This window comes from Pipra filicauda, unplaced genomic scaffold (assembly GCF_003945595.2).
Source record: "Pipra filicauda isolate LSUMZ 115617 unplaced genomic scaffold, ASM394559v2 scaffold338_size783178_pilon, whole genome shotgun sequence".
NCBI lineage: Eukaryota > Metazoa > Chordata > Aves > Passeriformes > Pipridae > Pipra > Pipra filicauda.
This window is the reverse complement of record NW_024104463.1, coordinates 659,338-673,877: the sequence shown is the minus strand read 5'-3', so window position 1 is coordinate 673,877 and position 14,540 is coordinate 659,338. Positions and strand designations below refer to the sequence as shown.

The following is a 14,540-nucleotide window of genomic DNA, read 5'->3' as shown; positions in this document are numbered from 1 at the left end:
GTTTTATAATAAAACCTTGGGAAGTTAAGTGGGCCTGAAGTGCAGTGACATGGTTGACCAGAGCCAGAGCCTTGCACCTTGAACATACTGTTCCTCTAAAATTAGGCCTCAGCTTATCTGATAATGTATACTGTGAATGCAGAATCTTCAGCAGTGAACATTTCTCAGACATTAAACCATTAGAAATAACTAATTAATAAAAATACTTTCATTACATGGTGAGCTCACACACGTGGTACAACAGTACCCAGGAGCAGGGTGGGAGTGGAGAAGCTGTGTAATGGGAGAAAGCTCTGCATGGGAATACCAAGGAAGGGAGGAGGAGATGGTATCAATCCTCCTGAATCCAGCAGCAGAGGTCTGGGAGCTGAGAATGGGGCTTCTGGGTGAAGGCTTAGTCTGAGCTACTGACTGGTTTAGTTGCCAAAAAATGTTTGTTTAAATCTTTGTGAGCAGCTGTGAATGTGACTTCCAGACTTAAAAGTACTTTGGCTTGCTATATGTGTGTAAAGGGTTATAAGTAAATATGCTGAAGTCTAAAGGAATACCTTTACCTGGATAATATAGTAACAATTTACATATATAGCTGTTTGATAACTGGCTTATTTTTGCAAGTTTATAGAAAGCTGATTTATTTTTTAAAAGTTTAATAAGCCCTGCAGAGTAAAAACTTAACATTGACAACGTTACAGGAGTTGAACAATAGTGATAAAAAATAGGAATACAAACAGAATATGAGATGTCTTTTATTTGCCCCTATACATAATCTGTTTAATGAATAGCTTCCCCTCAAATCTCATGATAATATGACTGCTGCAAAACAGTGTTCATATTGGTGCAATTCATGATATTAGAAATCACTCTGCAGAATTAAGGCCAAAATATATCATACCCTAGAACCTAAATTTCATAGTTTTTTAGATTGAGAGAGAAGATTCTAACCTAATTACACAGGACAACGAGTGTATCCTGTAAGGCTTATTCAAGTGAGAATTTCTGTACAACATTTTCTCTGTAGAAATCGTTGGTTTATTATCATATTAAAGGCTGAGTTTATAGATTTACTTCAGTTTTATTGGTAGTATTTTTTCAAAATTTTCCTGTGAGGAAAGAATTTAGGTGACAGCAAATATCTGACTGTATTTGACCTGGAGTATGAGTTGCAAGCAGAAATTCTAATTACCAGAGACGGAAACATAGAGCCTGTGGAAGGAAAAGGCTAATTCCAAATTCCCTTAAAACAAAACAAAAGAAAAACCTATGGCAATTAGTATCACAGTCAGTAGTGCCATTAATCACTCAGCATCATTGTGGTAACAGAACAAACAGCTTTTCTGGTGTGTGATTGGCAGAAGAGCATTTTGTAACGATAAAAGTGGAGAGATTTAGCTGTGGCATTTAGTTTCTGCAGTTACAATAAGAAATGATACTGTATGCACTGGCTGCTATCAAAAACACTTAGATAAAACCAGTAATGGCTATGCCAGCAAATCCAGATGGGATGCTTTGCTCCTGGTGACTCATCCCAGCAGGAAGGACTGTCACTTCCATCAGTCATTATTTTACCTCACCCGCACTTTGCTTGCATGGCTTTGCAAAGATAAATCTCACTAGAGCTGTGATTGCAATCATGGAAACACTGAAGGAAGGGAAGCTTTCCCTTTGTTGTTCCAATATATGGAATTTTCAGATTCTTGCTTTCCAGCTTGGCCTGATGTGTGGGAACAGCTTCAGTGGGAAGTAGCATCCAGCTGGCAGAGGGCAGTGGTGGGAGCTGCAGGTGGGTTGTGCTTGGCCCCAAACCCCTGGATAAGCCAGTCACCCTGAGAATTCTGTGCCTCTGTCTCAGGTGAAGGGAACGTGTTGAATGAGGTCATGTTTGCTGGAATGGTACCTTGAAATTAAATCCCAAATTACATCAGGAAATGCTGTCATTCAAAACCCACCCCTGTTAATGGAGCCATGCAGAACTATGCTTTGTTTAGTTCTAGCTGATCAAGGTTTTGTAGCATGATCTCAGTTTGTTCTAATTGACTTGTTCCAGCGACCTCCGCTGTTAAATCCTCTCTGGGTGGGATCTGTGCAGGTTTTTGTGTATTACCTTTGGAACTGTAAACTTCCAAGGCAGAAATCAGACGTGGAAAATCCACTTCTAAACTGGTAGCTGGATTTTGGAAAACACTGACCCTGCACTAAGAACACTGAATAATTTATGCAGAACCTCGGTCTTAATAAAATATTTAGGAGCCCAAGTCGAGATTTCCAAAGCATTCTGGCTTTGCTGAGGCATCTCAGCCCCGAGCTGGGGTTCTGCAGTGCATTCTCTCCTTGCTGCAGTGTGCTCAGCAAGCTTGGGCCAGGCAGTCCCTCTGAATTCTGCCCAGTTCAGTCTTGAACTATTCCAAATAACACAACCATTCCTGGGGGCTTTACTTCAGTTTTAAAGGAATAACTCCTGACAGAAGGTAAAAGGAAAGACATCAAACCCGCATGTGTTCATTCAGAAGGGATGGGATGGTTCTGAATATCCACGGAAATTGTTGGTGGAAGAGGAAATTTCTTAGTTATACTTTCAGGGCAAAAAAAAAAGCCTCACCCTCAAATGGATCCTTAATCCATGGAGGGAGGTAACAGCTACCAGGCATGTGTGCTCCCAGCTGTAACACTCATGAACATGCTGGATGGGTAGAGCTCCTCATACAACTTTTACTTGGTGAAGCATTACCAGAAAGAATCCAGAAATTCACACTTGGTGGTTGGTTATTTTTCTATAAAGGGAACATAATATAAACTGAACCAGAAGCCTATAACAGCTGAGACTAAAGCAAACTAAAGAGATCTTAATCTAGGAAAAGTCACTAATGATGTTTATTAAAGTTTTGAGTAGCCTCAGAGGAGGCTCTTCTGGTACATTACTGCAGAGCTGTTTTCCTCAGAAGGCTTTTTTGCTAGTTTTTTTCCTCAAAAGGATTGTTCACATATCTTTAGACTAAGACTTTGTTTTGTTTGTTTTGTAAAATAATAAAAATTTTAAAAGCTTTTTTATTCAGAAGATACTTAAAGGAAAAGATTCCCCTGGATTTCAAAACATCAAATGTAGTTTTTCTGTAAGATAGGAAAAAATTCAAGAACTATCAAGTGTTTTGAGACGGCAGATAAAACACATGTTTTTAAGTTATTTCAGGTGTCTTGTTTTGGTTTTATTCCCAAATATCTCTTCCTGGTCTGTCATTCTCTCTTTGCAGTCCCAGTTCATTAAGTCACCATGTGTCAGATGCAGGCTTACCTTTCAAAATGCAGTATAATCCCCTTCTATATTTAAATTACTCAGGTTCTCATCAACATTCGCCCTCACCAAACCAGTGCCTATTTTCAGACCCCTTTTTGCTTATCAGACAAGCCCTTTCATGTTTTGTCCCATTATGCCTGTTGACAGGAGAGGAAATGTCCTCACAGGCAAGATTAGTGATGACTCCTCAGTTTCCTTCGGCTGCTTTTGTGACCTGAGACTCGGGAATCTGGGGAGGAGGAGGAAGGGAGGAAATGAACTGGGACTGTCACTTCTGATGGGTGAAGAATTACAAAGTCTGCTAAACTATTGTGAAAGGGCCCCAGCGTGGCTAAGGCATTTTTAAAGCATGATTTCATTGTGAATAACAATAATAAATTCTAGGAGTGTTCCACATAGAACTGTTTTACAAGTGTAGTTGTTAATATGAGATAGGAAATGGTGTCTGGTGTGGTGTTTGGTCCTGCTGTTTGTACCTGACACTGCTGGGTAGAAAATGGCTTTTGAAGTTGTTATTTATTTGAAAGTTGGGAAGGGCATCGTTTCAACTTTATTTTCCTACATTTTGAGTTAATTTATTATGGTGTGTAAGGGAAGGACTTTCTGAGCTTCACTCAGGACTCTACTGTTGAGAGGAATGAAGGAAATCCTAACTTGTTCTTAAAATGAAATGAGCTACATTAAAAGGTCTTTATGCTGCTATTCATGAATAATCCACAGTTCATTGCTGTGTGCAGTCAGTCATTTCTAAATGCTTAGTTATTGTTTGGATATTTTGTTCACGTAATTCCTTGCAGACTTTTTGGGTTGGAGTTTGTATTGTGCTTTTAACTTGGTCTGTTTAAGCCAGGAAAAGTTAATGTCATCCATGTGTTAATGATAATTTGTTGTGTTGGGGAAGTTTTTGAGAAACTTTATTATTATTGTTGTTGTTGTTAGGAACTGAATTGCCTTCTCTTCCTTAAAAAAACCAACCAAAAAGCCCCTGACCTCAGAGCTTCAACAGATACCAACAGTGACAACTTCCAAGGTGTTGTGATATCAGTACAGGGGCAGCATGATCAGGGTTAAAATTGATGTTCTTTGTACTTGCAGGGTTCATGGCCTCTCTGTGGGGGTTCAAAATTAGTGCCTTCATCTGGTGTATTCCATGATGTTGAACCCAAAAGTATGAAATAAGGAATGTTATCCTGAGTTTGAAGGCATTTCCCTGTTTAACTGGGTTTTAGTGGAGCTTGCAACAGTCAAAAGGTTCTTGGTACCTCTGAGCTTCCTGTTTTTACCAGTTTGTATTTTGAAGTGTTTGGAAGCTGTGTTTTTATTTCCACTTCAAACCATTGTGTTGATTGCATTGGATCCCACTAGCACTCCTGGGTAACTTTTTAATAGTTATATTTTCTTTTAGAAGCTTTCCAGATGCCCAGAGTGTCTGCAGAGATTCACTGCCCCATTTGGAGGAGACCCAGGGTGAAGGCACAGAGCCAGCAGGTGAGCCTGTCAAAGGTGATCCTTGGACATTTGAGCTCTTTTTTGAATTCTTTTTGAATGTAATTTGTATTTCTATTCTAGCAGGTTATGGCTGATAATTTTTCAGGGCTGGGATAAGGAGAGAAAAAAACAAGAATAAAATTGAAGTGAGTCTGGGCAGCTGAAAAACTTTCAGGAGCTGTAAATTTGCATGGATTCAATAGTTTCTCCCAGTTTTTGTCTGTATTTGAGGTGGTGGCCAGATAAGAATGAAAACCAGACTGATCCCATTTTAAATCCATTTTAAATGGACTGATCCCATTTTAAATCACACAAATTGTGTTACCTTTGGCATCACAGCCTGTTCCCCTGCTGTCACCTGGGGAGGATTAAAGGAGCTTTGTTAGCAGAACTTTGTGAGGTTCCTTGCAAGGTTTGCTGTCCTGAGAGAGCTCCCTGTTGCCTTGGTGAGGCTGCTACTGGTATCTAAATGTGCTCATTTAACCAAATGTGCTATTTGTTCTTAGAGACAATTGGAGCAATGACTGCATAGATATCAGATCTATGTAGGAATCTCCCATGCAGATTTTATACACATGTATAAAATCATACCTGTATGGATATATCTTTGTTTTTTAAAAGGCGGTTCTTTGAGACACAGTAGATTCATTCCCAAAATTGACCTGCCAGCTCTATGCTTTTTGTTCTTTCAGGATGCAGGAAATAAATTTGGATGGATAAAGGTGATAACTAATGTCTGGTTTCCAATTTTCAGGGTATTTATGGAACTATTTGAGGCACACATTCTATATTTAGATTATTACCGAGGCTGTGATTCTGCAGAGTACTTGTGTGCTCAGGAAGGCTCTGACCTATTTCTCTAAGAATTTATCTGGGACTCTGGTTACTGCTGACAGTACCTACCCTGCCTTCCTCCCAGAGGTTGCTGCTGGCTGCAGTTTAGAGAAATATGCTCAGGAAGGAATGCACATGCCATGCAGCCACTCCTGCAGAGGTGACCACAGCTCTGCCACCCAGGTGAGGAGAACAATGAGGGGAGAAGCCATTCCAGCTGTTCCCTCATAATTTCCTTGCAAACACAAGTGACACCTCATCCATTTTAATTAAGCAGTTCCTTTATTGCTGTTTAGATCTTCTAAGTTGATGAATCAGGAGCTTACAATTTGTTAGACTTTGTCTTTTATTTGACTTTGAGAATCTGTGGCACTGCTTGTTATCCATTTAAATGAGAAGCAGTGTTTGACTTGGACACATCACACTGCTCTGCAGATGCTGAGTGGGAAAGGGAGGACTGAATTTCAAACACTTCTCCCAAATAATCTTTCATGAGAAGGAAGGTCAGTGTCTAATTTCAGTGGGTCTACATTGTATATAAAGAGAAAAGGAGGAGATTCTGATGTTTTCTAGTTGTGCAGAACTGTCTTTCTCACTTTATAATTGATACGTTCTGCAACCTCAGGACTAAATTTGTTCAGTGAGGACTGCAGATTGTTCTGGAATTTTTTCCCCATTCCTTTCCACCAATGTATAGAAGCTCATTGCTGTGGAAGCAGGCCAGATTTGGGGTTTTCTAATGCATCTGTAAATCCAGAGTACCCTTACTGATGGTAGCAAGCATTATATGACTTAAAACCATTAGATTGACTTAGAAGAGAACTCATTCGTGCTGGCTTCATACTGATGGAATCACAAAGTAATTTATGTTGCAAAGGACCACTGGAGGGCAACTAGTCCATCTCTGCTCATAGGAGGGCTTGTGGCTTTGTTCAGCTGAGTTTTGAAAACCTCCAGGGATGGAAATTCCACAGCCTCTCGATCCCTCTTCTTAAGCTGAGTCACCTACATTGGGAAATAACTTTTCTTGATCCAGCAAGAGTTTTCCTTGCTGCAGCTCATGTCCATTGCCTCTTGTTCTTCTGCTGGGTGCCTCTGAGAAGAATCTGTTTTCCTTGCAGCACCCTCTTTGGTCTGTGGCAGGCAGCAGGGAGATTCATTCTTTCTCTTCTCCAGATTGGAGGAACCCAATTCCTGCAGGGGCTTCTCCTACATGGTGTGTTCCAGGCCCCTGGCCCCTGGGAATCCCTGTCCTGGGCTTATGTCAGTTTGTCAGGATCTCTCTCTTGCACTGGGGCTTCCAGAGCTGCTCCCTGCTTCAGGTGCACCCTCAAGGAGTGCTGAGCAGGGGAAACCATCACCTTCCTTGATGTGCTGGCTCTAATCCTGCCAGTGCAACTGGGATGCAGTCAGCCCTCATCTCCATCGGGACATCCAGCCCCCAGGAGCCACAGGGTTTGTCCTGCTGAGCTGCCATCCGGTCCCTGCTGGGGCATTGGGTTGTCCTGCCCAGAGTGCAAGACTTATGTTCACCCCTGTGGAGCTCTGAGGTTGTGTCAGCCCGTCCTTTGGTGTGCTGAGGTCCCTTATGGATGGATTGGCACGTTGGTCGGTTCCTCAAGTTTGGGGTCACCTCTGAAGCTGTGAGTGTTCTCTCTCTTGTCCAGGACAGCAGCGCCATCACTGAACAGTGTTGTTCTTAGGAGTAACCCCTGAAGAATGTCGCTTGTAATGACTTCTGGCTGCACTTGGAATTGTTGACCATGGTTCTTGAAGACTAGTTATCCTGCCAGTTTTTTATCCACCTGTTCCTCCAACTGCACCTGGTTCAAACCTTCCATGCTGAGCTATGTAGGACTTGTTAAAGACCTCGTTAAAGGTAAAAAGTGAACAACATTCCACTGCTCTCACCGTGTCAGAGCCAGTCAACTCATCGTGGAAGGTGGTTGGGTTAGATTTCCCAAGGCCAGATCAGGTCTGTCCATTCTGGCTGGTCTCAGTGACCATTTTATAGCCCAAAATGATTTCTAGGAGAGTTTGTTCTACAGCCTTTCTGTAGACCGAGGTGAGGTTTCTGTAGGACCGAGGTGATTGGCCTTTAGTTATCTGAGTCCTCTTTCTCCTGCTTTTTGAAGACAGATGTGACATTTGCCTTTTTCACTGTCATGGGGACCTTTCCAAATTGCTGTGCCTTTTCAATGGCAGGGAGCAATGGCTTTGACCTGGTTTCTCAGTGTCCACTCTGAAGCATCTCATGCAGTCCCATCAACACTTCTGTATGTGTCCAGTTTGTGCAAGTGGTCCCTATTTGATTTTCTTCTGCTGTAGGTAAAACACCTCACCTGTCCCTAGGCATGGAAACCCAGGGAGCCTGATCCTGCCAGTAAACACTGGGGTGAAAAGGCACTGGGAGCATCAGCCCTTTGCGTGTCCCGTGTCAGCAAGTCACCCATGATGTCCCTGGTTCTCCTTGTGTGCCTGTAGAAGCCCTTCTTGTGGCTCTTCCCATCACTCACCAGTCCCAATTCTGAGTTTTGACTTTCCATGCCTGCATGCCTGGGCAATGTTTCTGTGCTGATGTTTCCTCCTGATTACACCCTCCACACGTTCCATTTTGGTGCATCGTAATCAGTTTTAGAAGCGTCAGGGTTGTTAGGAGGCTTATTTTGTCCTTGCCCTGATGCACCACTCCCTCCACGTCAGCTCAGAGAGGATTCCTTGCAGGATATCTAATTTCTCTGATCCACACTTGCAGGAGTTCACTGCTGTGAAGAGCAGTATATTTTATTGCAGTTAATAAATGTTCCCTTTTCCTCCAGTGGAAAAGGCATAGGTATCCATGAACTGAAATATTTTCATGTGTTTTGGCTAATTGAAAAAGATTTCCTCTATTTATTCAGTCTTTCCTGTTTGACAGTGTTAAGATTACATGTTTGTTGTGGAAAACTGGTAATGTAGCAGAAAACCCTTTTCCTCCCCCAGCTGTGGCAAGGCAAGCAACAGGAAGCTGGTTTCTGTATTTTATTAGAAGAGTCGCTGTGTATATAGTCTGGCTGATACTTTCAGGTTCACTTTCAATTCCAGAGTTCTGTACTTGTGTTCAGTCTGTTTGTTGGCACAAGGGGAAGTCTGACACAGATACCAAGCTCTTGAACTCCATTTACTCAGCTTAAGAAATTAATCTCTTAGGGTCACAGGTATCTTGAAGAAAAGCAAAAAAATAGTGGGTGAGAGGAGGAATGATGCATTTGTGTTGTCAGCAGAATGTGATGGCATCATGGCTGTGGAATCTGGGATGATGACTGTCAGGAATGCCTCCAGCAAAGAGCTGAATTCCTGCTCTCCTCATTAGGGCAGAGGGATGTTTTGCAGCAACTGGCATATAATCAAGACACTGTTTTGTGAGTTAAATCTGATTCACTTTCAAGCAGAAGTTAAATTATTGGTTTAGTTCCTGCTTCTCGGGGCACATCCATGGAATATCACTCGGAGCTCCTCAGGTCATGCAGCAGGGCTGCTCCTCCATCAGCCTGTTTGGTTACCTGCCTGAAAGGTGACCTTGGCTCTCTTGCATTTTGTGTGGCTCTCAGAGCTGTTCTTCCAGAAACATCAGAATTTATTTACATCCTCAGATCCTTTCTGCCAGTCACCAGGATATTAGTGAACAAAGTTTCATTGATTATATTAGCTTTAAACTGTAGGATTAGTGTATTTCTCTTTTAATTTTCTTTTTTTTTTTTTAACTAGTACACAGTTTCCTTTATACATCCCAGAGGCCCAGCAGTTTCAGCCAGACTGGTTATTCATGAAAAAATAAATAAATATGGACTTGCTATTTGTTTGTCTGTTTAAAGTCATTTTTGGTATCTGGGCTGGGAAAGACAGCCTGTATTGTGTCAGAACTCTTATATTATACATGATGGAAGGAATAAACTGGCTGATAAAAATACAACAATTGTAATGTGTTTATGTTGTGCATCATTTCGGACTTGAAAGAAAATATCTGAGTAACAAATGTACTTTTATAAATCAGTATTCACATGTAAATGGTTCATAAGTTTAGGATTGTATCGTGAAAAATGAGTTGAAAACTTTCAGTGTGTCTTTTAAGTGGTTCTTAACTACTTTTTTTCTCCTGTAAAGTTTCTTGTTGAAAATTTACACATTAGTGGGAAAACTGCACACCTAAAATCCCAGGTATTTAGATCAGCTTTCCCTAGAGCGATTCCCAAGACAAACTGCAGTCCAGCCCTCCTGTTGTAAGTGTAACTATATAACTGTGAGACTACTCCAGGCCATCTCTTCCTTCAGCAGTGAAGGCAGTGAAGCATGGAAAAGGTATCTGATCATGGAATTTGGCCTTGGAGGAAAATGATACTCAAGAGGCTCAAAGAGTGACAGTCACAAGGACTTATTGAATAAAATCTCTGCTCTTTTTATTTTAAATTACAACATCACCTTCTTTAAGCAGAGATCTTTTCTCGTCAGCTCTGACCTTCAGTGGATTGATGTGAAGGACATGAGCCAAGGTCACATATCAGTGAATGAAAAAGCATTTTGGGTACAAAGTATAATGCAGGTAGCAGGAGTTAGTGGGAGAAAGAGGAAAGGGGCAAATATTACTCTTTGGTTGCATATAGGGGACTTTCATTGGCATCAAGTACTTCAAGCTGGAATGTGGTTTGTTTTCTCCTCTGTAAACCTACAGCTGGATAATGTACCAAAGCTAATAGTGTATTTAGAGGGGTTTTATTCTGATTTCCTCTTTGGTTTCAGGAGGTTCTGAGTTCATTTCCAGCCTGGATATTGCAGTTTAACTTTCAGATGTTAGCAAGACAGAGCACCTATTTTGCTCTTCCCAGAGTTTATAATTGACACATTCAGCATTTTGCCAGGCATTCCTTCCCAGGCTCTTTCTGAGAAGAATGAGCCCTCTGCTCAAAAACCCTCTGCAAACTGACAGAGGAATATATTGTTCATGTTCTGCTGGTTTTACTGACTCTATGGGACAGACTAATTGGATTTTTAGAATTATTTGGCTTATATCTAGATCTCAGGACTGTTTTGAGATAAATTCTACCTGCAAAAGCAAACACTGAATGGGCATTTAGGTTTATATTCATTTGCAGTATAGCTTGTGTATTATTAAGGTGATGCACAGAGTCTCTGAAACTGATTGTGTTCTTAATCTTTGGTGGGAATCAAAGATGCCTTTTTGACACTGTAAAAACCTGCATAAAGAAAAGCAGAAGGAAACCTAGTTTCCAAGGACATTTTTTTGTTTCTATGTATAGATATTTCAGTGATTTGATGGATGATTTTCACTCTTCTCTGGAAAGTGTTCTGTTTGTTATCTACTGCACCTCTGCAGTGAAAAGACAGTAATCATGCAACTTTTGTAATGTTTGTTTAGGAATGTTGCTAATATTTTCACGTCCCTTGCAGAGCATTTTGTCATAGTACATGAACCAGAATGTTGTATTTTAGCTCTGTATGGTACAATTTTGTTTTCAACAGGGCAGTCACCTCTCTGTGCCCACACACACCTGCAATCCCTGCCCCCTCGGTTGGTTTAGAAGCCAGAACATCTATATATAGAGTTTTTCATCTGGGCTGTGGTGTGTCACTGCAGAAAACAAGCATTTGGATTAACAACAGCTCCACACCAGGATTGGGGTTAAGTGCAGTAACACCTGCTTTGCCTCCTCAGCTCATAAAATATTTATTGGGTGATACTGTTTACACTTGGATAAAGTCTGTCTGTAACCTAAAATCCTTCACAGCTACTTGTTTTCCAAACTGTCTGGATGTACGATGCCCTTTCTCCACTGAGCTAAGCAAAGCTCCACACCTATGTTTTGAAAATCATTATATGCAGTTTGCACATGAGCAAAGGAAGGCACGGGGAGATGAAGCAGCTTTATTTGTATTTATTGCTGCCATTAACACCTTCTGTTTGTCAAGAGAACAAATGCAAATCTGCCAGCCAGGGGCAGGAATGGAACACGATGTTTGTGAGCTTGCAGCAGCTTGCTGTGCCTCTGGTTGTCTGTGCACAGACAAGCTCCCTGGCTCAGGGAGGCTGCAAGCATGTCCTGAAGAGCTCGTGTGGATCCAGCTGTGGTTGATGTGTTCACATGTTGCCAGAAATGCTCAGAGAGGTGGTTTCCCTGTGAAGCAACAGGAGGAATAGCATTGGACAGGGATGTTGGACTTTGAACGCTCCAGAATGGCCTTTTTTTCAGCCCCTGGGGTTCCAGGAAACAGCACAGATGCTGTCTGAGCTTTCTCACAGTTTTTGCTTTCCATAAGAGTAGTAAAAGACAATCATGCTTATTAACTTCTATCAGGAACTTCAAAAAGTCCTATTTTCTCTTACACTCAATTCTGACAAGCCTAAGCACTTTGAAATTTTTTCATCAGCTCACTCTAGAATATATATATATTTATGTTTATGCTAAAATTATTTCTTCATTTATGAACGTGAATCTAAAGAAAAAAATGTTGTTCTTACAATGTTCTTGTACTGTTTTGTTGAGAAGTATGGGAACTGTTTGACAGGGGAGTCGTGGGAGGCTTTGTGCTTTCCTTGTGAGAATTCACCTGAATTTTGCCAACTTGCTAACCCCTAGATTCTCTAAGGAGTGTATTTATACTCAGCCTTTTGCTGGCTTTGCAAGAGCCAAGTAAAGTCTTTGAGAGAGATATTTCTTGTGAAGTCCTTGGAACCAGTGGTGAGAGCCAAGTGACATTTGTTGGTGCTCTTTCTCTGTGTCCTGTCAAGGAAGGGGAGGACAAATACAGGGACAAAAAAGTGGATGGTAGAAAGGCAGGGTGAGGAAGACAAGAGCAGGAAAAGATGAAAAATGACATGGAAACAGGGCAAGACAGGAGTGGGTGGAGTGGATATACAAATTAGAACATGGGGCAGGTGACCAAGGAAAAAACTGTGGGAAGTAGTGGGGAACAGAGACAGGATGAGGGAGAAGAGGTGGAGGGGAAGGAGAGAGGGAAGAGTTATAACAAGCAAAAGGGGCTTGGATACTGAGCAGGGTTAGAGGTTTCAGATCTTTTGGATCTCTGTAGCCTTCTGATTCATTGACTACTCCACTGCACAGGGGGAACTGCAGGGCTGAGCACCGGCGGACGCTGCTCTGGAACTGGGGGGGTGTCTGTAACAGAAGATCAGTGTAATTCTGCCCAGTGGCACTTCTGTTCAAGATGCAGATCAAAGTGTAACAGAGAAAGATTTCTCCTTCTATGTGGTGCATTTGATAGAAAGAAAATTGGAAAGTCCTTCTCTCGGAAGGTGAGAAGTGCCAGAGTTGAGCTTGGTCCCGTGGTCTTTATTCAGCTCTCTTGTCCTCTGGTACACAGTCACATGGTATTTTTCAATGATAAAATACCTTGACAATAGTGCTTTACCTTCCAGAGTCCCTGTGGACTTCCCTTGCTGATGGCAGAGTCAGACTGAGAATAGATAACTCATGTCCACAGACTCCCATAACAGTTCATCAGATGTTCAAGGAGAGCCTGGAAAAATACGGGTCCCTTAATGCTTTGGCCAGCAAAAAGAATGGAAAGTGGGAGAAAATAACTTTTTCAGAGTATTATTGCCTCTCCAGGAAAGCAGCCAAGAGCTTCTTGAAGGTAGGTACAGGAAACAAAGCCATTTCATTTTCTCCCTTTGTCTCCTTTAAAAAAACCCCAAAAAACAAATGAACAGAAAAACCCCAAAACCCACACTATAAGAGGCTTTCCCCATTACTTGAAGATCAGCAGTCGTATTCCTTATTGAAATAATGATGAAAATGGGTTTTGGTCAGAGATAACACTGCTGTCAGGGGAGCCTGGCTGCAAGGGAGGAGCTGCTGTGTCACACTTGCTCACTGGGATGTGGGCACAGAGCTCAGCATGAGGCCCTTGAGATTAAAAACAGAAAAACAGGGGAAAGCAGTACTATCATGAATTTGGTGAGATAAACACAATTTCTAAAGCCTTCTAAGCATAGGGTAATATTGGTACTCATTATGTCTCGTTCATATTGAAGTGTTCTGGGTTTCAGGCCTTTCTGGGCAGCAGAGCTCAACCAGCCAGGAGAAGGCAGTGGAAAAGTTGCATCATGTTACTGCTGATAAATACTGGTTTTGCTGTGGATACCAGCACAGAGCTGTGTGTGGACATGCCTTGTCAATACTGCAATAATACATCAGACGTTTCCAAAGTTTGTATTTGTGTGGATGTTCCTCTCCAGAGTGCCTACATTATATAACCTCATGCTTATTATTTTTAAGCTCGGTCTTGAACGATTCCACAGCGTAGCAATCCTTGGATTTAATTCTCCAGAATGGTTCATCTCAGCTGTTGGAGCTGTTTTTGCTGGGTAAGATTTTTTGGGGGGGGGTGTTGATTTTGAAAGGGCTTTGGGGATTTCTGTTTTGCTAGAGGTGGAAATGCAGCAAATAAGTATTTGCTGTCATATTTTGGAAGTTGTGTTGCTACTGATTAGCATGTTCAGGGACCTGCTGGAGTCTCTTGTCTGAAATAGTCCAGGCACTCCTAAGTTGATCCTGTTTGCTGTGGGCTTAACTGTGACAGAAGCTGTTGTACAGTGTCTTATCTCTGGAAGATGTGGGAAACAGATGAGACTCACAGTTTTATATTAATGATATTTGTCTACAGCAAGATATGTTCAAGGAGATGAAGTAACATATGAATATTGGCCAGCCCGATTCCTTCTGTCCTGATACCTGTTCACACAATTTGGGTTTTACTTCTTAAGCTGTTCTGTGCCAGTGAAATCCAAATTGGTACCTGTGTGCAGCTTGAACAGGAAGAGGACGTGACTGGGAATTTTTTACAACTTCCTGAGCTGACTCTTGAGTAGCCTCAAATGGGTTAAAACACTGAATCCCAGCCTACAGCACCT

At 41.7% G+C, this 14,540-nt stretch overlaps 1 protein-coding gene across 4 annotated transcripts in view; it reads left to right on the top strand.

Annotated features, from left to right (window-relative positions):
• ACSBG1 (acyl-CoA synthetase bubblegum family member 1) overlaps window positions 1-14,540 on the top strand; it is a 42,740-nt gene that overhangs the window by 11,373 nt on the left and 16,827 nt on the right. For 2 of the 4 annotated variants that reach the window (XM_027712214.2, XM_039384072.1), the window contains exons 2-4: window positions 4,695-4,777; window positions 13,044-13,261; window positions 13,906-13,994. In XM_027712214.2, the coding sequence (XP_027568015.1) occupies window positions 4,695-4,777; window positions 13,044-13,261; window positions 13,906-13,994 (390 nt within the window). The remainder of the gene's footprint in view (window positions 1-4,694; window positions 4,778-13,043; window positions 13,262-13,905; window positions 13,995-14,540) is intronic. The other 2 variants (XM_039384073.1, XM_039384074.1) reach the window with 2 other exon arrangements.